This window comes from Mixophyes fleayi, chromosome 1 (genome assembly GCF_038048845.1).
Source record: "Mixophyes fleayi isolate aMixFle1 chromosome 1, aMixFle1.hap1, whole genome shotgun sequence".
Taxonomy (NCBI): Eukaryota; Metazoa; Chordata; class Amphibia; order Anura; family Limnodynastidae; genus Mixophyes; species Mixophyes fleayi.
This window is the reverse complement of record NC_134402.1, coordinates 315642103-315664282: the sequence shown is the minus strand read 5'-3', so window position 1 is coordinate 315664282 and position 22180 is coordinate 315642103. Positions and strand designations below refer to the sequence as shown.

General features: G+C 39.0%; 1 protein-coding gene across 3 annotated transcripts; it reads right to left on the bottom strand.

The window, feature by feature from the left end:
• Window positions 1–3013: 3013 nt before the first annotated feature.
• LPCAT4 (lysophosphatidylcholine acyltransferase 4) lies at window positions 3014–21839 on the bottom strand. Of its 3 annotated transcripts, XM_075212547.1 has the most exons (15): window positions 21646–21834; window positions 21214–21288; window positions 12178–12320; window positions 11820–12037; window positions 10873–10985; window positions 10696–10756; window positions 10548–10606; window positions 10265–10299; window positions 8180–8234; window positions 7544–7626; window positions 7276–7401; window positions 5855–5996; window positions 4506–4604; window positions 4158–4308; window positions 3014–3761 (listed from the first exon to the last, which is right to left on the bottom strand). In XM_075212547.1, exons 3-15 carry the CDS (start codon window positions 12252–12254, stop codon window positions 3601–3603), a joined length of 1380 nt encoding a protein of 459 aa, XP_075068648.1. In that variant the 5' UTR covers window positions 12255–12320; window positions 21214–21288; window positions 21646–21834; the 3' UTR covers window positions 3014–3600. The 3 variants fall into 3 exon arrangements, with proteins under 3 accessions (XP_075068648.1, XP_075068631.1, XP_075068640.1); XM_075212530.1 differs by lacking the exon at window positions 21214–21288 and having other exon boundaries at window positions 21646–21837; XM_075212539.1 differs by lacking the exons at window positions 4506–4604; window positions 21214–21288 and having other exon boundaries at window positions 21646–21839.
• Window positions 21840–22180: the final 341 nt, after the last annotated feature.

The window sequence follows — 22180 nt, the reverse complement described above, 5'->3', positions numbered from 1 at the left end:
TATATCATACTGAGCTTTACCCTTGCCCCCAGCTCTTAATAAATAAAAAAGAGTTAAGCAGTGGGTGAAACTCAGAAAGTCAAAAAATAAGACTAAACTTGCTTATTCTGTTTCCGGAGTAGCCAACCTCCACATCACATTACTTCTTTCACATAATTCAAAAGAGGTCATGCAGTGCTAGCAGCGTATATGCAATACATTCCTCCTCTGATATCATACTCTGCACCATGTGGTCCTTCCTCCTTATGTAGGTAAAAGCAGTTTGGTTCCTGCTTTCTTCATTAAATGAAGATAAGGAACTTTAGGCAGGCCTTGTTATGCATCAGTTTGCTCCAAAGTTATTTTTGGTTCCACAGACACGCTCTACCATGGAGCACATTAAAAATAACAGAATTGTGCTGTGCCTGTTCTATCCTTACCCTTACCTTTCAAAAGCTGGTGAAAAATATGGTCACCTGGGAGGCACATTGAATGGTCAGATTTGCTTGTAGCACTTATTTGTCTTATTAAAATGCCTGCTTATATGTTATTACAGATTAAGGTCTTTCTTTGATTATATATACGGTTATAACTGGTTACTGAGAATGAGTTAATGTGCAGCCTTTTGAATATGAGAGGACCAGACATGCAGCCCTTGAAGGATACCATAACTGATGTTTGGTCATACCAGGACAATCCAGACTAAAACAATAAAAACAAAACCCTCAGATGATCAATATAAATACAGATGTAGTTACACATCCAGGAACCCTCTCAAGAAGCATGTGCAAGGGCAGACAATCCAGAGCTATTCCATAAGATCCACAAAAGGTGCTTGTGGGACAGATGGTGCAAGCCAAATAGTCTGTTCACCAAGGAAAGGATCAGCAATGGGATGAAGATTCTCCAGGACAGAAGTGAATTATATAGAGCTACACTTTTGTTTTGGTACGTAGGAAGGAGCCATGGAATATTACTTCAAACACCAACTCTAATTATCTAATGACAACCTGGTCAGATATTGCAATGTTTAAGCTAAAGACACTGCTGAGACACAGCATCAACCAAGGCCCAGTGATCTATTCTCTAACCATGCATCCATGCAAAAAAATAGCTACAAATCGTAGGCAAGGTTGCTCTTTAATTCTTGGTCATCCAAAAATTAAGTGGTGGAAAGTGTCTAAATGTAGTTACATGCAACCAAGTGAAATAACAGCACAGGTTTGAACTATCTACAAATAAAAGGAGACCACTATAGATATGATGCCAAAATTCTGCAAAAGATTTTGGGGATCAGCGCAGTTGTCACAAATGTTTTATAGAACAATCTTCATATCAGATTAAAGCAGTCTGTGCATTTAGTCAAATGGGAAAAATAAATGTCATCTCGTTTCTTTAAGTAGGTATAAAAAAAAAAAATATATATAATTTTTTTACCCTAAAACTGTATTACATAACATTAAGTAAGAAGTCAAAAATGTATATTATCTCTCAGAAAGGAGTAAAGCATGCAAGCCCAGTCCATGGTAAAGTGTGAGGTAAATGAACTAGAGATGGTACTGGAGAATGCAGAGGAAAAACAACGCTGCTCCAATATTACCGAATGTAGAGGATCTCACCTATATGTCTTACTTGATACCACATTAGTTGAACTATCATACTGCTGACACCAAGCAAACTGTACCCCTATATCAAACTAGAGCCCTACAGATTCACTTCCTAAGTCTGTAGGACCCATACACTCCAGACAGAATGAAAATATAATATTTCGGTGGAAGACAATGTAATAATTTTGGCTGTATAGTCCTTATAGACACTGGCAATGGACCGTTCTTAATCATTCCCATTCCTCAATATTATTCCATACCTGCTAATTGTAAATTGATCCAATAAATCAATAGTTTACAGAAAGTTATTGCCATGTTTATAGTTTTAATACAATTCACACCAAACAGTGTAAATTAGGTGTGGAAATATATCAAGAAACACAAAAAGTATTATTTACTAGCAAAGTCTAAAAGTTCAGCAACCCATAGCAATTTGGTTTAAACAATCTAGTGCAGTGGTGGGCAACAACAGATGGCGGGCCATCAGCGGCCCACTTAGCCTTTGCCTGCTGCCCCCCAGCCGGTACACAGTGGCTACAAGACAAAACGGGGCGGGGAAGTGCTCTACTGCTTTATTAGATGTTATCACTGCTTCCAGTAAACACTACTGTATCAGACATAAATGAGTGGTGCAGCCAGGGTAGAGTTTTCATGTTGCACAATGCTTGAATCGTGAAGTAAATAAGGTTATGCGATTACTCATTTTATTGTATGCACCAACATCAATTAGTAGAGATATTTCTGCTATAGTGTATGTCCCATAGCAGAACTATTACATAAGGTATCCATAATTACTTTAAACCGTGTTTCATATATCAATTCTGAAAAAAATATTTTGTTCTACACAATTTATTCTAAACGATTAGCTGTTTAGTTTGTTAATGAAGTAAACCAGTTTTTTTGTTTAGTGCTTTATAAAAGTACTGCAAATATCAATGGTTGCTCATTGTTTTATTTTTCTGTTTTTCCATATAGTCTTAGTAAAACTGGTGTATATTTGTAAACTTGTTTACAACTATGGGGGGTATTCAATTGTCCGCGGGATCGAGCGCAGAAAAACTATTACCGTTAATACGGTAATCTCACGCTGGATTTCAGCTTGCAGCTCCCTGAATTACCGTATTAACGGTTTTTCCGCACAGGATTACCGTTATTACGGTAATCCTGCGCGGACCGCGGGATTTTTCGGCAATCCCGCGGACAATTGAATATGCCACTATGAGTTTAAAAAAAATAAAATAAATAAAAATTGATATATTTCCAAAAGTTAGCACCTTCTGTAGTGAGTGCTTCTAGAACCCTAATGTGCAACTGACAACCTTGGAACATTCAAATGAATTTTGTACACTGGGATAATCATATGTATATGTTCTTGGCTTTAGAGAAATAAAGCTATGCCAATAGACAATAACAACAATACACTGTGCTATTTATGAAAAATAATTATAATATCATTCAGAACAGTGACAAGAGCAGTAATACATGGGGACCATCAGAATTAAAATGTCCAAATAAAGGTAAAAATTTAAAATTCTCTGGGGAAGGGAGGCTGTGTCCCTGAGAGCTGAGATATACGGGGTATGAACGGCACCCCCCAATCTGCACCTGCACCTATCCAGGCTACAAACATGCAGAATATTGCTCCTTCAACATATATTTACCAAGTTCTACCCCACCCCTTTCAGTGCATGTCCTTTAAAAAAATGTCTCTTTCTGAAAGCCAGGAATCCTTGCTCCTCCATCATAAACATGCAGATTTACATTTTCCATTAAATCTATTGCACCTAGCTTCTTGGCCCACCACCATTAAAGGAAATCCCCCCTATTGTGAATCCAACTTCATCCTCCCCATAATGCATCAGGTCAAATACTGTAGAGTATTTCCCTCCTTCTGGGGACAGAGCAACTGGGCACAAAACTATATTAGCCATAAAAACTCTCCTTTGCCAAGAAACCTTTGGAGTGACCCTCCCCACCACCCCAAGCCCCAATAAAACCCCCCACCCTCAATGTGTCAATCTAACTTAAGCTGGTCCCCAGGAGTGTACTTCCCGGCACAGCCCCCATTCTGCTGAACACGTGATGGCTTTCTACGTCCAGATGCTGGAGGGCGCAGATAAAACAGGAAGAGGTGACGATAACAAGGGTGGCGGATAGCAAATCTCAGAAATCCATCTAAAAAAATAAAATTGGTTTTAAAAGTTGAATTAAATTGAATAAAGTGGTCAGCTATATATGGAATTTTTTATTAAACTTGATATTTATCTGTTACAGCACTCCTCTTTTTCTTGTTTGTAGATATATGGATTATGCTGTGTGTCTGCCTCAGTTTACTTTGTTAGTATGCTATTGTGCAAAATAGTCTAGTAATGAACAATTTGCTAAGAACAGTGAAGTTAGATAAATTACTTTAGTACATTTATACTGTAAGACATAATTGCAGCTCCTTAATAAACAGCTATATAACACAATCTCAATGGCAGTATAACGTGTGTCCACAAATCAACCCTAATGCCAGATAATAATCCTTGCACCCCTGTGGTTTCCTTTCAAGTCCCTACAATTTCTCACCTTGGGTAAGGCCACAAGACTCATGGGGACACAGCTCTGTGTATATTTTGCCACTTTCTGCAGGAGGTGAACCCACAAGTGAGCGCAGGATGGAGGAAAACCCATCAGCAGAGAGCAGAAAGCAGCCATCAGCATCACAGGTAGAAAAAAGCTGGATGAGAAAGGAGGAGAGCATTAGTGAAGTACAGGAGGAGGTACCTGGACACAGGTAAAATTAAACTGGTACTGAAAGTGACAGATGTAAGTGTAGGGTATATCCTTTGCACACATTCCTGGTAGCAAATAATTTCTCTGGAGCTCAAGAAAACATCTGATATTTAAGGTGCCCAGAGAATGACATTCACTCACATCAAAAGCAAGCTTTGCCAACTCCTCCGCAGAGCGCGTGGCATCCTGAGCGGCTAAAACTAGCGAGACCTCTCGAAAATCAATCATCCCACTGGCATCCTGAGGATAGACACAATGACATACAAAGTACACGATTTCAAATATGGGCAACATTTCCTTGAATTAGGAATGTCAAGTTATGCTGCCCAACACGCAATAATTGTAGGAATTTTAACTGAAATCTCTTTACAAAATAATTTCTCATTGAACAATTTGTACAAACACAAAAAAGACAAATCTGATAATTTAGAGAACAAAAAAAAAAATACAAGATTAATTTTGACTGTTCAATCCACCCAAACATAGGGCAATACAACGGTTTTAGAAATTAGTGTTAAAATTTATATCTCTGAATGATATCTTCAAAAAAATGATTAACATAAGATTGAATCCAATATGATTGCATTGTGAAAATTTTTACTTAAAACTGTGAAACAATTAAGTGTAGAACCAATTACACAACAAAAGGCTAAGGATACCTGTAAATCACTTGGATAATTTGTTCCAGGGGAGTGTGCCCAACCACATTAGAGCTCCCCCCAAGCCAAATTTGTATGTAGTTATTACAAAGGCAACATTTAATTATATATTATGGGGGCCATATTCATTTCTACATTAAGGAGGCAAAATTAATTTGTTAATTTTACAAGAGTGCATTGCTATTGAATTTAACACTACTGGGGACATTATCATTTATTTAATTAGGAACACGGCATTATTATTTCTTTTATTAGGAACAAGGCCAACACTTGTAGCGCACTCTCCTGTGCATGCTCGCACTTGTAGTGCCACAGGACCACGCACTATATTTTGAGAAGTAACCGCCTGGTACCCACCAGCCAGGATTAAAGGAGAGGCCCAGTGCCATTCTACATTTAGATGGTACTCTCTAAATGCGAGGCCCGATCATTTTTTGGGACCCGTCCCACTGAGCGTTTTACAACGTGGTTCGGCCTGAACCAAAAGCGGTTTAGGGGTTTACAAACTGCAACACATTGGATGCGGTATTAGTGTTTGGTCTCCAAAACAGCTTTATAGTAAATTCAAATAGTCACTTGAGTGAGTTACATTTCACAATTTAAAAAATAAATTCCAACATGCGGCCTCCGCCTTGCCACAATTCCATTATTCATTGTCTCACACAGAAGTAAATCACAGCATTCAATGCATCTCACAACACAGAATCTTCTCAGATACACTGAACATGTGATGCTAGCTTATAGTACTTCTAAATAGCCTCTCATATGTAACAGGAAATTAAACAACAATCTGCCCTACATTGTGCACAGTAATAGCACCAGCATCCTCACCTTGTGGAAGTAACTGAACACTCGAGAAATGACATCACTCTGTGTGAGACCCAGCTTCTCTGCCAGCTCATCCAATCCCACACGAGAACAAACCCCTTCCAGACAGAGATCAATTAATCCCTGCACACTGTCAAATGAGAACCTGTGGATGATGGGAAAATATTCATTTCAATTCTAGAACTAAAACGGTTTATTTAATACAATGTAGTTTAACCAAATCCTATTTTTCCAGTATTAAAAACATGTGACGGGTTTTATGTACAACTAAAGTACTGGTTGCTGTGCTTATCGGACATAGCTGTTCATTAAAGGATCCATGCTCATGATCTGTCCACTGAGTCATCCTGCTCTAGAGAAGAGACATTATTAGTCCATCAAAAACATTTACTAGGCCTCCTTATAATAAATGTGCATGTAATGGACTAGTACAGGGGTGGCCAACCTGTGGTTCTTGAGCCGCATGTGGCTTTGTGCATTTAAATGTGGCTCTGTGCATTTAAATGTGGCTCCTGGCCAGGAAGAGAACGGCAGTGGAACCCTGTCTGCCACTCACAATTTGACAGACGTGAAAATTGAATGGGAGCAGCCAGGAGTCCACGTCACATGGCCTCCTCTGCACAACGCAGGGAGATCACACTTGATAGTTATTGTGCACATTTTGGCAATCTACAATATTTTCTTTTAATCTTAGCAGCATATGATAAATTATGATATATTTTCAATGTATGTGTACTGCATGTGTATATGTACAAACATGTAAAAGGTAAAGTTGGCTCTTCGCGGAATCCATCTATATTTTTTGGCCACCCCTAGACTAGTAAGATGTCCGGTGATCAAAATTCCACTTCAGTAACTGATCTTCTGTCTTAAACTGCCTATACATTGGATGATCTGGCTGCTTAACCCAAGCACCTGAATCTTTGTCCAATTTGCCCCACATACAACTGGTACAACTAGTAGTCGGTTAATGATCACACAGAGAGGTGATGATTATTGTCCAACAGTATTTTCCAGAAGTCTTATCATACATCTGAATGTTTCGGATTAGATGTTAATAAAGATTGATTTGTGTCCACACATGCTGCAATGTGCAGACAATTAGTTCAAAAACAGCCCAATTGGCTGCCGAAATATGTACCTCTAGTCTACGAAAGCCAGGCTCTGCACCGGTCCCCATTTTGGGGTAAATTTATCAAGCTGTAAGTTCCCAGCGGGTTTGAAAAGTGGGGTTGTTGCCTATAGCAACCAGATTCTAGTTAGCATTTATTTAGTACATGCCACAAAATAGCTAGAATCTTATTGGTTGCTATAAACATCATCTCCACTTCTCAAAATCCTGCTTGATAAATTTACTCCTTAGTCTTTAGTATGCCCCTAGACATTCTATTGGACTCGTATCTAGACAATGCAAAGTCACTCACCCAGCCTTCCGTAGGATTTTTCCCAGTTCCCATATTTTGGGGTCCAGTGGAACTTTCAGGTGTCCAACAGGCGTTACTGGTGTATCCCCCATCAACTCAAACTCAGTTGCTGGTTTCCCAAGTGCTCTAAAAAGATGACAAACTGATGCATTCCATTGCACCCATTGTGCAGTCCACCAAATTGTACTGCGTAACACACCCCAAGTCATTCTGCCATTCTACCTCAGTCATTGCTCTTCTCGCCAGCCTTTTACACCCTCTGACTTACTCTGCCATTATCGTCTGCACCTTGTTGGCGTATAATACAGGATCACATTTCTCTTCAGGAGTTGGATGATAAACTGGCAAAAACTGCAATAAGAGAAAGACTCATTGGGAGTTCTATACAAATGATGCAACGTAAAAAAAAAATAAGTAAATAGGTATAAAGAGTTTTTCAATAAGAAACTACATAAAAATTACATAAGAGTGCTAAAAGTTCATCGTCAAATTCTATAAAAATATTGAGAAGACTCGTATACAAAGAAAAGTTGATTTTAAAGTTTTCTACTAAAAAGGGAATAATTGTATTCTATATAAAATTGTAAGTGTTTGTAAACTTAAACCAGTTTTATAAAAATGCTAAACCACAAAATTTCTGTATTGCCATGCCTGCTTGTTAGTTCTATTTGCGTCATTCCTAGAAACTTTTACAAAGAATTTTAAAAAAAAACACTCTAAACCATGTCCTTGTTGCCGCATTAGCATACATTTTAACTCTATTACGGGAAACTATGCTAAAATAGTATTTTATTTAATGGCACATGGACTTTTATTCTAGTTTTTGAACCAATTTGCAGTGTCAGGAAATTAGCAAAACTCAGCAGGCACTGAGACCGGCACAGACAGGAAATTAGACTCTTACCTCAATCTCCAGGTTGATGTAAAACTGAGACATTGTCAGCCAGAGGACCTTTAATCTGTAGACATATCAGAGTTAAAATTTAAAAAAGGAACCTTATCACTGAACTGAAGAAAAAAAACAACAACCCATAACGATACATCAATAGTATTCATATTTATATGTGATAGTTATTGCTGCTAAACGCTACAGCCACATTTTCACACTAGCAGTCTATGTCTGCTCGGGGCTGCTGTAATACAATTAGAATAAGTCCACCCTGTTTACTTTAGATTATAGTTGTGGGAGAGAAGTCAATGGGAAACAATAGGCTGATGATTAAGCAAGAACCTGTAGTACAAAAACAGACTCATACTTTTCTGTGCCTAAACAGTACATCAGAGTTGCACAACCTGTGGCTGTATATGTGCAGGTGTGTGGTCAAACTGATTCTGTTGCTCAATGGTCTGCCCAGTGGGATCTTACTGTGTGTGGCTGGCTTAAGGTGTGTGGGTGTGTTTATTTTTTAACTTGCTTTTCTGCACAATGTACAGGGGTCTTATGAATTATGTAATCATTAAATTAGGACCAGAGGGGTGTAAAACTGGTTATTGCAAAGATACCCCCTACACTTTTCAGAGCAGGAACTGTAACACTAAATATAGCTGCTTAGGGTATCTATTTATCTTCACTAAATAATATATTGATCAGCTGCACAAACAGGCCAGCTTCCTCCTCTAGTGATCACTGGATACTGCTGCCTCTCAGTCTACTGACACCAACTCCTCCTTATCCTGCCACTGCCACCAGCTGTGTGCGACAACTGGTAGTGGTGTCATTAAGTGCTGGTGTGTTGAATTCAGACAGCTGACAGAAATAACTACATATGACAATGGATAACTACACCTGTTTACCCTAACCATTACAGCCCTATCCATTCCATATTAAGCAACTGCTGCACAATAAAATCTATTGCTGTGTAGATAGATGTACATGGGGTTCAGTATGGATTTGTCCCCAAGAAGTGAAATATACTGGGAATTAAAAAATACAAATGGCAAATGACTTTTCAATTAAACACACAGTATCCGTAACACCATACAATAAACACACTTATAGTATGTTTTTAAAGAGAAAGAGAAAACAAGGAACATATAGACCACTGTTCTCCCAAACCCAGTCCTCAGGTACCCCTAACAGTGCAGGTTTTCCAGGTCACAAGTGACGTAATTAGTACCACCTGTGATTCTGTTACAATGTGTCAGTCAGTAATGACTACACCTGTGCTCCAGGAAGGATATGTGGAAAACATGCACTGTTAGAGGGGCCTGAGGACTGGGTTTGGGAAGGACTGCTATAGACAAAGAAAAATAAAAAGAACATGCAAAAACAGAGGCTAGAGTTTATGCTGGACAACCAGTTATTTCACCACACAAATAAATCTGGGACTAATTACGGCCACACACACACACCAATATCCGGTGAATCCAAATCCTATTTCAAATTGCATAGGGCATGTCTGTTTGGTCAGCTACAGAGATGGAGATCATGAGTGCTGCAAGTGACATCCTGCACCCTAACAACCCCTTGTGCACCATCTTTACAGCGGTTCCTACTGGTGATGGGGGAGGGGGGGAGTTGTAAATGTTTTTATAGCTCATATTTAATAAAATAAAAATAGATGTTAGTATATAGAGCGGGTTACTTCGCAAAACCCAAAGTTTTCATAAATAGCCGACGTCAATCAAAAAATGTGACCAACATTCAGAAACCCAAAACCAGGCTCAAGAATCCAGAGCAGACGTCCTGTGGGATGCAGTCAGTGGACTCAATTCTTAGACACATTTTGGATCACAATTCTGCCAACGCCGACACTTTGTGGGGAAATTTATATGTAATCATTTGCAGCTCCCAATTCGCTTAAAAACCAAACTGGCTAAAAGTATCAGCACATATATGGCCAGCATAATGGGAAGCTGTAATTGGGTGAAACATTCAACAAGAGCAGAGGAAGAAATTGTGGTCATGACTACTCCTCTATTCACTTATAATTATGTCAAAATACCCAAGACCCAAACGATATAACAGGTAGTTGGGCAATTTACTTACACCCCATTTCCTTTCCATGTCCAAATTGTTGCTGGCTGCAGATAAATGAAGACATTGATTAGCAAATTAGTGACAATGAAATAGAAATGTATGGACATAATATGCTTGCGATTATGTAAGGGAAGAGGTTCAGTTCTTTTCCATGCATTGTATGACAAGTCAAAAGAATCCCACTAGATGTTTTCAAATGTTTGAAAACTGGGTAAGCCAACAAAGAGAAATTGTCATTAAAAAACAAAAAAAAAAAAAACACTGATGTTCTCTCTCTTATCATTCAACTCACCAGTCTATTGGGATATCTCATCAACACTGGCTGAACAGGCACTCCCGCCACAAAGGCACCTGCAAGATAAGGCAATGGTGACCAGGCAAGCGAGAAAACCCGCTTTCCCCAAGTGCCAGCTGGTGCACCCCCTGAGGCATCTACTTACCTGGTTTAAACTTCAATAATACTTTGCCATTACCATTTGTGCCCTCTGGGAAAAACAAAACCTACAGAAACAAAAAAGGACAAAACATATAACATACAGAAAGGTAGGAAAGAGAACTGTTAGAGACCTACACAATAGTCTCTGATAAGCTCTAGCGTGTAAATCAACAAACTGCACCTGAGGCCACTCCCCACGGGAGGTTGCTCGTCTCTTCACCTCCTCCACCACTTTTTTCCGTGATGTTGGGTCATGTCGGGACACCATAATAGATTGATTGAATCGAAGCAGAGCTGAGGGAGACATGACAAAACTAGTAACATTCCATTTGAATAACAGGTAGTGTAACTTTGAAAGGAAGAAGATAGTTGTGTGCAAAACCTTAGGCACTCCTGGTGAAACTCTGAAAACTTCTACAAAGTTAAACCTCTCTCTATAAATGTTAATGCCTAATTACCCATCAACATGAATGTTTCTTTAAGTCACATTTGCCTCAAAAGCTGTGCGAGGATAATTTCAACACTCCTGCAAACTTGTGTGTTCTTATGCTCAGCTAAAATGCACACAAAAAAAACAAACAAAAAAAACACAACCCATCATCCATGTGGATGTAGTCTAAAAAGAAATTCTCTTTATTCCTACACAATGGCAGAGATGCCCACGGCTAGTAAATGCAGGCAGTCAAGAAGAGACAGGAGTCAGTGTATTTGTTCACCCCTAAAATGGTCTAGAAAGCCGTGTCCAATCAGCACCTATGTTAGAAACGAACACAACGTTGTTTGTACCTCTCCTTTTACAGGTTGTCAGAGCTTAAGTAAAAATACAAGGAATGGAGCCCCCATAGTTCTGTCTGATGGGGGCCCCATGTGGTGCCTTTAATTTACCTTTATGGATGCATTATCCTTCAACTGGAACAGTGCCTAAACTTTTTGGCATGCAAAATCTGTTAAAAATCAGCAAATAAACAGTACTTTCACAATAAAAGCTGCAGAAACATATACCTTTAAGTATATACAAATGCCTATCTAATGATTCATTGAAACCAGGTGTGCCTAAACATTTGTATACAAGCATATGTTCATCAAAACAACACAGGGCTTTTCGTAAAGGATAATTAATCTGCTCACCTCCAATCACAGGGATGTTGAGATTCTCCACCCGGGACACAACGGATGGGAGGTCACAAACCACAGTAACAATGGGGTCAAAGAAGGTGGAGTGAGGGGCGACAACCAGAAGTGGGGCCTCAGAGCTGGAGGCCCGGCGGCCACGGATGGTGATCCAGTGGAAGCCACACATGAAGAACATAGTTCGGCTCAGAAGGTAAATCAGGTGATGTAGAAAGCTATGTGCATAAGGAAAGGAGACACATGGAATGAAGAATGAAAGGGAAGAGAGTGGAGTAAATCAATGCCTCACTGTATAATAAGGACAAATACCTTTAAACACTTCAACTATTCCCACAGTGCCCATCTTTGGACTTACGTGCGTCTGTGTCTTATTGGCCGGCTGAGCTCTTCCTCAGTCATCCCAGCCACTCGAAGTGCAGCAATTGGCCACATGAGAAAGAGGAAAATGGCGGCCAATAGAAAACGCAAAGGAAATAGAACTGGGCCCAGCACGTAGAACTGTAAAAACAAAAAGGTAGGAAATACAGCACAGTAAGCAAATGTCATATGGCCAACAAGATTTAGCAGAGCCAGATGCAAATAGTAATATTCTATTTGATTAATCAAATTTAACGGATTAAAAATTCGAAATACAAAGAATGTAACCCAACAGGTTTCACAATGAAGTCTGCTCCTTTTTATCTTGGATCCCATTTTGTTCCCAAGCCCAAACTATTGTGGCAAGAGCCCGCTACTGCTGAGGCACACGCGAACAACTTCTTCCTTTTTATGTAGTTTTATTGTCAGGATGGTAAATGTTTTGACACCGTACAGATTTCACAGCAATACTTGGAGACCCTAAACGCTAGCTAGACATAGCTCAGCTCTCTTAAGACCAGCCAGCTCACCCAGCGTTGATCTCAGTGCACAAATGATATAAACAAGCTTTTATACATGATGCTCCTCCCCCAGCCTTAGCTTGATGGACAGGTGACACACCCACCCACCTTCTCTTTAAAAGGAAACGCCCATCACTGGATCTGTAATTCAAACAGAAACACCCTGTCTGTTTGCTGAGAACAAGGATTTCAAGTCATGTAAGTTAAACCAAATTTAAACTATTGCTTTTCATACATAGGTCTTTACATTCAATCTAGGTGCATTACTGCACAAATGTTTTACTCTACTTCACTGCTTTCTCTCCATATTGCCAGCTAAATGCCTCCTTTTGTTACACTATATACACACTATAGGACTGAAAGTATGTGGATACCTCTTCTAATTTGTGCGATTAGCCATATAAGCCACATCCATTGCCAACAGGTACATAAAAAAAAATAATAAAATAAAATTGAACATATAGCCATGCAATCCCTATAGCCAAACATCAGCAGTTAAATGGATCGTACAAAATAGTTCAGTGACTTTCAAGGTGACACTGTCATAGGATGGAGTATTATAATTGTTTGCTTCTAATTGTGTGACAGTTTGGGGAAGGCCCTTTTCTCTTTCAGCATAACAATGCCCCTGTGCACAAAGGGAGGTCTATCAAAATATGGTTTCCAGAATTTAGTCTAAAAAAAAAAAAATCAATCATTTGAGCCAGGCCTTATCGCCCAACATCAGTACCAGCGTCACTAATGCTCCACAGCGAATCCCCACAGCAATGTTCTAAAATCTGGTGGAAATCTTTCCGAGAAGAGTGGATGCTGTTATAGCAGCAAAGGGGGATCAATTCAATGCATTAAAAAAAGATTAATAAAAGTATAATTTATTATAGGGCTTATAACTCCAACACATCTTCCATAACGTACACAAGTTTGACATACCTAAAACTTGGGTGAACTAGATGATTACTTTGAGTCACCAATGATGACTCGTGGATGAGTGCATTTTTTGCTACTACTTTTGCCTGTTCTCTGTAAATTGCATTTTAAATTAAGTTATTTATGCCACCAATAACAAAAAAAAACCAAAAAAAAAAAACCTGAAGTTTTAGTGCATAACTTACAAATATTCTCACTTTTACAAGCACATCACAAAACTGTTAAATATGGTGTGATCACCAAGGTACGAAGTACCTCTACTCATGCAGGGGTTAAAAAGACTGTACTGTGACACTGAAAGGGAGAGACATGGGGAGGATGTGGCCCCTTTCATAGGAAGTCCTACTCAAATCAATATAAACATGCTGCTAATTGGTTTTCTAGGCCTGAAGCCAGAACTATGCAAACCACAGATTACAAGAATAGACAGCTAGTCTACGAGACACCCACTTGCACAAAAAGTTTATTAGTTTTCTCAAAATATTCAGAGAGCCCAGTCATGCTGTGATATTGCAACCCATCATAGGCAACTGGCAGAATAGCGTGTGAGCTGAAGGTAATTCCAAATCTTCCTGAAATGAAGAGAAACATTATCGGAGATGACAGAAAGTTAAATTGGAAGATGACTATGGGTGCAGTCATCTTATGACCACACTAACAAGCCCCACTATGGGTGCAGTCATCTTATGACCACACTAACAAGCCCCACTATGGGTGCAGTCATCTCATGATCACACTAACAAGCCCCACTATGGGTGCAGTCATCTCATGATCACACTAACAAGCCCCGATAGAGGCAGAGGTTTTCCGGACGACTGACCGAGGGGACGGAATGTTGTTGATTTGTATTTTTAAATCTGTTCATTTTCAACATGAGATATGCGGGTACAGAAAAGAAATAGGGATCATTTGTATGATCCCTTTATGTACTGTATATGTCAACAGGATATCTATGAAGAAACATACTTACAGAAATAATGAAGGTGACATTGAGGTCCTGTAAATAGTAATTGATTTTGTTCTGTAATACCCCAAGAACTCCTGAAGTGAGCCCACTAAAGACTACATGTCATCGGGGTTATCTGCTTTAAGGGAGGGAAATAGTAAGGGAGGGGGGGGTGGGAAAAGAGGAGCTCATGTAAGGGAAAGGAGGGGAGGGAAGGCTTAGTCTCTGCTAAGGGGGGGTGGGGTGGAGAAGAGGGAGAAAAGAGGGTGAAAGAGCAGCCAGGGAGGGACGAGGAATACACGGACCATCTCCGTATATAGCTGCTAATATATAGCAGCTTATTGCTGGAAGGGTATGCTGGGACTTGTAGTTTCTCAACACCTGGAGTGTCACAGGTTAGCCAACACTGGACTATACCAACAGGCACAGTGTATCTGCCTCAAACACACAACAATGTTGGATTAGCATTATCCTTTTTTCGGGTTGTAAACTCCGACAACAGGTACAGCTACAGTTTAAAACAGAGTTGTAATTTCCGACTAGATGTTAATAGCGACAGGTGTAAATGTTATTAAAGGGGTAATGCAAGGACTTGGGGGCTGTATAATGTTTTATATGAAAGGGTTGTACATTATACAGCTGCCAGGTCCACCATTTAATAACATCAGGCCTTACTTGTAACGTCAGTGTCGGGATGTGGGATTGTTTCAATTATGGTATGTCACGATTTCAAAAAGTCTACTTTTATTATGTCAGACTTTACACCTGTCAGTATTAACATCTAGCCGGAAATTACATCACTTAGTTTAAAGCTGTTGTGGTACCTGTTGTCTGCGTTTACAACTTCGGTAAAGTAACTACCTTTTTTTTCCCATGTGGAATTACGCAACCTCTAATGTTTTCAAACATACTTAAATTGGTTTTAGGACAATGGTTGTTTTAAGTATATGTGTAGATAACACAGGAATCTCAGGAGTCCCATCACCTGTAATTATAACGCAGCATGACCAAAAATTTGGGCTGGTGCAAGTACAGCGGGAGGGACAAATAATTCATGTAAAAAAAAAACATTGTTCATATGCAGGTAAGGGCAATCAGAAAAGAAGTGGGAAAATCAACATTAGAACCATACGTCCTGGATGACTTGGGTCATGTGAGGTTTGTAGTACCAACAATCTGGAGAATTCACAGGCAGATAAGTAAACAATTTTATATTGTGCTTTACCAATGAAATCAAATGAGGTTTTACCAAGCAGGACTGTAGTAGAGGACATGTTTCATGATGTAGCCCATGCATGTGTATGATACTGGTCACATGAACAACAGAATTAAGAGAATGAAGATAATTATTAAGAGTGGAGAATTTTCCTCACAAACAAGATTGCTACAGGCATAATGCAGGTTTGTTAGGAATGAGTACACTGTTTTTGCAACAACACGGAATTATAGACTCTCACAATACTGTTTCCTGATGATGCTTTCTCTGGAAATGTTAAGAGCATTTAAATCAATTATGGATAAAAAAAACAACAAAAAACGCTGGGTATCTGCTAACAGTTAATTATGTAAAACAACAAAATTGGGTAGCTACAAGCAATGTACAACAATAAAACAATAACAATAAATACCATTTCCTGTAAGTTTGCTTTCTCTCGAACTATTAAAGAAAAACTCCACCCAAAACTAAAATTTTAGTTTGGTTTGACCTCAATTAATTAATGCAAGAAAAATGAAATTGTAGCTACCATGGATGCACCATTTGTTGGGTCCACACGTATACCCAATGGCTACACTTTCACTCCACTCAAGTACCCTACTTGGAACAGAGAGTGCGCCGATGCCCTACCCAACAAGCTTTCTATTTACATGAATAAGCAGTTCATGGGGGAGGGGCGGTTTCTAAGAGGCCAAGCGGTAAGAGTAGGAATGAGAATGACACATGTGGGCTGAGCCAATGTAAATCAAGCCTATCAATTCACTGAGGATCTGTGACATCACATCACAAAGTAACATCACAAAGTGCCTCATTGACATCACTGGTATCTAGCGAATTGATAGGCTGCATTTTGTGGTGAAGATGAAGGTGCAAAAGGTGTCCAATTAAAAGTATAATATGAGACCGCTGGCTCTGAGATGATGCAAAATTCAAGTCCTTTTCCCAACTCTGCACAACAAGGACTGTCCCCTCCCCACCCTGTATCACATTTTGATAACCTTGATCCACAAAAATTAAATCTAGTTTTTGCATTGCTCCACAAAAGTAAACACCTGTGCGCCAATGCCTTCACTCCCCCAATTATTCCCATTAGCAAATGCAAACAAGCACCACTGAGTTTATTCGCAAACCTAACAGCATTGGTGAAAATCTATGCGTAAGTTGAGGCGCATGGCGTGAACAAAGCTGATTCTGGGCTGCACCTTTGGCTATTTGGGCCTCATTAATGACCTCCAGTACTAGCAAACCTGATAAATGCAATTCTACAACAGACTGTGCATATAATATACCCTTATAATCCTGATCTTTATTCATTTACAACCTAAATTGATAATAATTAGGCTGGGGTTTTGGGGAATGAGATACAAATGTTTCTCCCCACATTTGAACTAAAACAAAAAAAGCATCAGAATCCAAAAACTCAACTATCAAATAATGCAGCTAATTCAAGATCCCACAAATATAGGCAATTAATCTGAAAGTAAAAGGAAAGACTGAGGAGTTGAAAGCAGCCCCTAATAAATCAGTTTCACATGCATGCTTTAAAGAGCTTCCCAAATCACTTATATTTTTTTAGCTATCAAGAAACCTATAACGGCTATATGATAAGTAGTTATAACTTTACAGCTTTACCACGTTTACAGTAAGAAGTGATTAAAAGGTGCGAAGATAACGGTTTTGAATGTTTACATATAGGTAGATAACAGAGGGAAAGAAAGAGCAATGGTTATATTGTGGTACACAAACACTGAACAATCTAAATTTTATTTCATGTTGCTTATAATATAATAATAATAATATTATTATTATTAATAATAAAAACATACTTACCTTTATTAAAAATGTAAACTAATATTGTCTACATAAAAATAGTTTATCAGCAAATTCTTAAAATTTGTGAAGTGTAGAGTTAAAAAACAAAACGTACGTTGGGAGTAGTCTCATTATTATAATATTTATCTGAATAGTATGTTGTAATGTGTTTTCAAAGTAAGAATCAATGGTGAACAAATGTAGTGATAGTTAGACCCTTAGTAGCGAACGATTAAAGAGCTATTACTTATGCTCTCATTTGTTAGATAGTCTAAGTTACATGAAATAAAATGTAGATTCTTCAGTGTTTGTGCACCACTATATAATAAATGCTCTTTTTCCCTCTGTGAATTCATACCGTTTAAAGTGGTAGCATCTCCCCTATAATATATTATGTTTAAAATATACGGATGAAGATATCCTAAGATCTGTGAGCTAACAGAAACAATTATATTTATTGATATAGATCTAGTGCGGCACTTTCCTCTATTCGCCCATTTAGATAGATAAGTATTATTCAGAATGACTTGTTGCATACGCAAAACAAAACAGAAATTATACAGGAAAAAAAATAATAGATGACTGTCTGTGATTGAGCTGCACTCTGTTCAGTCCACATTGAAGAGTGCTAATGGAGCTTGGAATAGAAATCATTGATCGCTATACTAAAAATGGTAGCCTGTACACATGTACATGGAAATAAGAAAACGATGACGGACCATAGGCCGTTGCGATAGTAACTAAAAGGATCTGTTTGCTGAATGAAGTCCAGTCTGAACAAGGTCAACAAACATTATTTAGTTGTGAACTTTAGATATCACACAAAGTTTCAGACTTGAGGCTAAATTCTCAAGCTCACTCTGTCCAGATCTCTCTACTCAAGTTCTTCTCTGGCTTTCTGCTGTTTCACATACTTGATCTTTTCCTCAAGATCAATACAACATTGCTATTACAGACTTCAAACTGTAAAAGTATCTCATGGTCAGCATAATTAGAGAGCTCCCAATAATGCACACAAATGGCTTTCAATCTGTCAGGAATTTTTCAAAGACCTGACTTTCGAAAACAATTGGGATCTGTAACATTAGACTATTTAGAGCAGAATTGTTACCAGAAGTATAAGCATACAATTAGGAGAATTGATAAGGTGAAACATAACAATTCTGTGCTTTCTTTGCTATAATTCAAACAAGAACTCAAATGTAAATATTATACATTTAATTATAATTCACTCACACGCAGTTCTTTTTAAGCAGGGCACAGATCCAAAAATATACTGCTGGCAAACAAGTAGCTCTGCAGAGAATGTTATATATAAGATCAGAATACAAGATGGATCAATGTGGTCTGGCTTCTACTACTTATGTTCTCATGTACCCCAGATATGTTCAAGGGTTAGGTACCTCAGTTTTTTAAATATAATTCAAAATAAAATAACCGTTCTCAGTAAAAAAAAAAATATAGAAAAGTAATGTGAATGGGTAGTTTTAAAATATAGAAATATAAAGGTGTATACTTTAAATTCAGATTAAGGAGTACTTACTTAGAGTGTACTTGGTAAACATTAACATCACATGGGGAGATATAGATATAAAAAAAAAAAAAAAAAAAAAAGAGAAACCCTGGTCTAGTATATGTTTCTGTAAGCATTCCTGGTTGTCATAAATAGTATATACAATGTTATTTGTATAAACAGAGATGTTAGAAGCCAGAACTCTCATGTTTCCCTGGTTACTAATGAGCAGTTAGGCCTCTTACACAGACTCACAAACACTGCTGTCTTCTTGTCACAGAGCTCTGGGACAGAGGCCATGTTTAAGGTGAACAGAACACAAGGCAGTTTTGTTGGGCAATACATAAATAGTTATGAATGACCTAAATTAAAAAGTCAGGTTGTTCTTAAATTACCACCTTTTGGCCATTTTAAGGGGCCTATTTATTAAACCTTCAATCGGCGTCTATTCCCTGAAAACAGCAGTTCGAGGAATAGACGCCAATTGAAGTATTTGCCTCATCTATCAACAGTACATCGCTATTTTTCAACACTGTTCAGCTCTGCTCCGAAGAGCAGAGCTTTACGGCGCATGTGTGGAAAGATCACATGCTCCCTCCCTGTCACACTCCGCTTTCTGCAAAAGTGAAGTGCAGATAAGTTTTCAGACGGAGCATGCGCACAATGCTTCTATGGATCGTACAGCAGCTTCGGGAACGAAGAGGCAGTGGAAAGGTAAGTTTTTAACTTCACAGGAACAGCAGTTTTTTGTGACTAAATTTTTGAATAAATATGAGAAATAGTTCAATCCTTATCAATGCGATAAGGATTGAAAACTATCTTTCATTTTATGCGGCTGTTAATAAATGGTGCCTATGAGAGGAAAACCAGTCATATATAGCTGTAGCCCAAATAAGTCAAGACCCAGGGGCTAAACACAGCTCTCAAACTCATGACAGCATGATAAAGATCCATAGGTCTATTTTAAACAACTACTCCTGTGAATTTATGTACATTACTAGGCAGCAAAGCATAGGAGTCTGCATGACTGTAGTTATTAGTGCCCTGACGTCCCCATCTGGTGACTCTCATTGCTGTTAACAATAGCCACAAGTGAATTAATGAAATATATATAATATAAATATAGCTGAATTAATGACTGTATTAAAGCACAAAATGTGTACACAGCACCCCTGCAGCACAAACTGATTGGCATTAAAGAAATATGTACAATGAAAACACCAGAGGTCACTTAGAAGCAAATAGCTGTTCAGTCCAAAAGCAAATTTGAACCCACCATTGATTTAAGCAATTACGCCTGAAAAATGCACCAACGCACATGGGCTAACAATGCACAATGGGAGAGTTTGTAGGGGTGCAGAAGTTTGCAGAGGCAATGGGGTGAAATATAGGGTGGAGAGAAGGAGTTCTTTACAAAGTTTGGGAAAGGCACACCAGTCCTTAGCCTCATTTGCTTAGCAGTGCAAAAACAAGATTTCCTTTTGTGAGGCAATATTATTGAAATGAGATAAAGGGGTGGGTACATTTTAAGGGTGTCACTTTACTATGGGGAGGTGAGCATGTAATTCCCCTTCGCAAAAAGGCTTACATTTTGCACAAGCTCAGAGCTGTCAGACTTTGGAACTCCTCCTACACTTTTAATGAACCCAATTTCGCACCTCCATGTTGTACTTCGGTGGAGAAGCGAATTTCCAGAAACACTCCAAGCAATATCAGACGAAGTTTCACAAAATTGCCATATACTGTATAACAAAGGCAGACATGAAGTTCCCAAATCTCATGGAGTAATTTAAACCAAGCATGAGAGTTAAACAGAGGAGTATTTTAGTGGAAAAATAATGAAGGCGGTTGGACTTTGGTGTGATGTTTACAGTTTTGCACAATGCACCTCTGGAGATTTTCCGCTTCTCCACACAAGTAGACGCACTTCTAGGCTGCAGAGGCATCTCTCCATGGCGCAGAGTTGGTGTGCATCTTGATGTGCCATCGGCGTACCGGTGCTAAACCAAGGCGGTTTGCCTTAGCTGCACTTCTTAAATGACCTCCACCGTAATTGAAGCTGAACAAGACACTGTACACCCCAAAGACATTAACAATACCTTTATCTCTGTGTGTAGTAACAAGCTTCAACCTTGAAATAGTTTTAGATCTGCATTCAGTCTTTTTAATATGATCTAAAATGGGGGGACATGAGAATGTCTGTACAATTTCTTTTAATATACAATCTAACTAGCAGAAAGCATATATAAAAAAATGTCTAAACCATAAACACAGGCACTAAACATCTGACACAGGCAGACACCACTGTGCATGTGATGAAGGTATATATTACTTTGCACCGCTCTCTGCAATGCTGCTTTCCCTGCGTACACAGAACGGTCTCCCACCCACTGCAGAACTTTAGCAGGTCTTGCAGTGTTCCCCATCCAGAACTGAGTCAATGAAAGGGTGACACGCACCACTAGAAGTACTGTTTATGTTGTGCACAGAGGAACCTCCTACAACGCCCTCTTATCTTTATCGCAACTCACCCTGAATTTCTGCCAGAACCCCTCTGGATGAAACTCGTGCAGGAAGGGGTTAAACGGGGTGACCCCAACATCGCCGTCCTCGGCCGCGTCCCTCTGCTCCGCTGCATCGTCCTCACTCATGGCTGCTAGGACAGAACTGCTATAGACTGGGCCCAGCCAGGGTTCGGAGCGACTCATACACTGTGGGCGGGGCTAGTTTTCCCTGCTTTTATCTTAACCCCTTCACCACTAACTGTCACCCAAACCGCCTCCTGACAGGGAGTAATGTCAGCTCCAAGGACCAAACAAACCACAACGACTCCTTTTGTTTATGGGCGTTTCTAAGGAGCAAACTATATGACTGGAAGTCAGAGGATTCATTTCTAAAAAGGATGTCCTGATACTGATGTGCCTTGTACGGGTTAATAATAATAAAAGTTTTATTTATATAGCGCTTTTCTCCCAATTGAACTCATACACATATGCAGGAAGTGTGTGAAATCTAGATAGCGCCAATCCAACAGCAATGGTGCAATCAAACCATCTTTCATTATTG

Excerpts from the sequence above, each read along its gene's own strand:
- LPCAT4 (XM_075212530.1), bottom strand. The coding sequence starts at position 21,822 with ATGAGTCGCTCCGAACCCTGGCTGGGCCCAGTCTATAGCAGTTCTGTC. Across the intron at positions 7,627-8,179 it reads ACATCAACCTGGAGATTGAG|TTTTTGCCAGTTTATCATCC; the intron begins GTAAGAGTCTAA and ends CTCTTATTGCAG. Across the intron at positions 3,762-4,157 it reads GTCTTGTGGCCTTACCCAAG|ATGGATTTCTGAGATTTGCT; the intron begins GTGAGAAATTGT and ends TTATTTTTTTAG.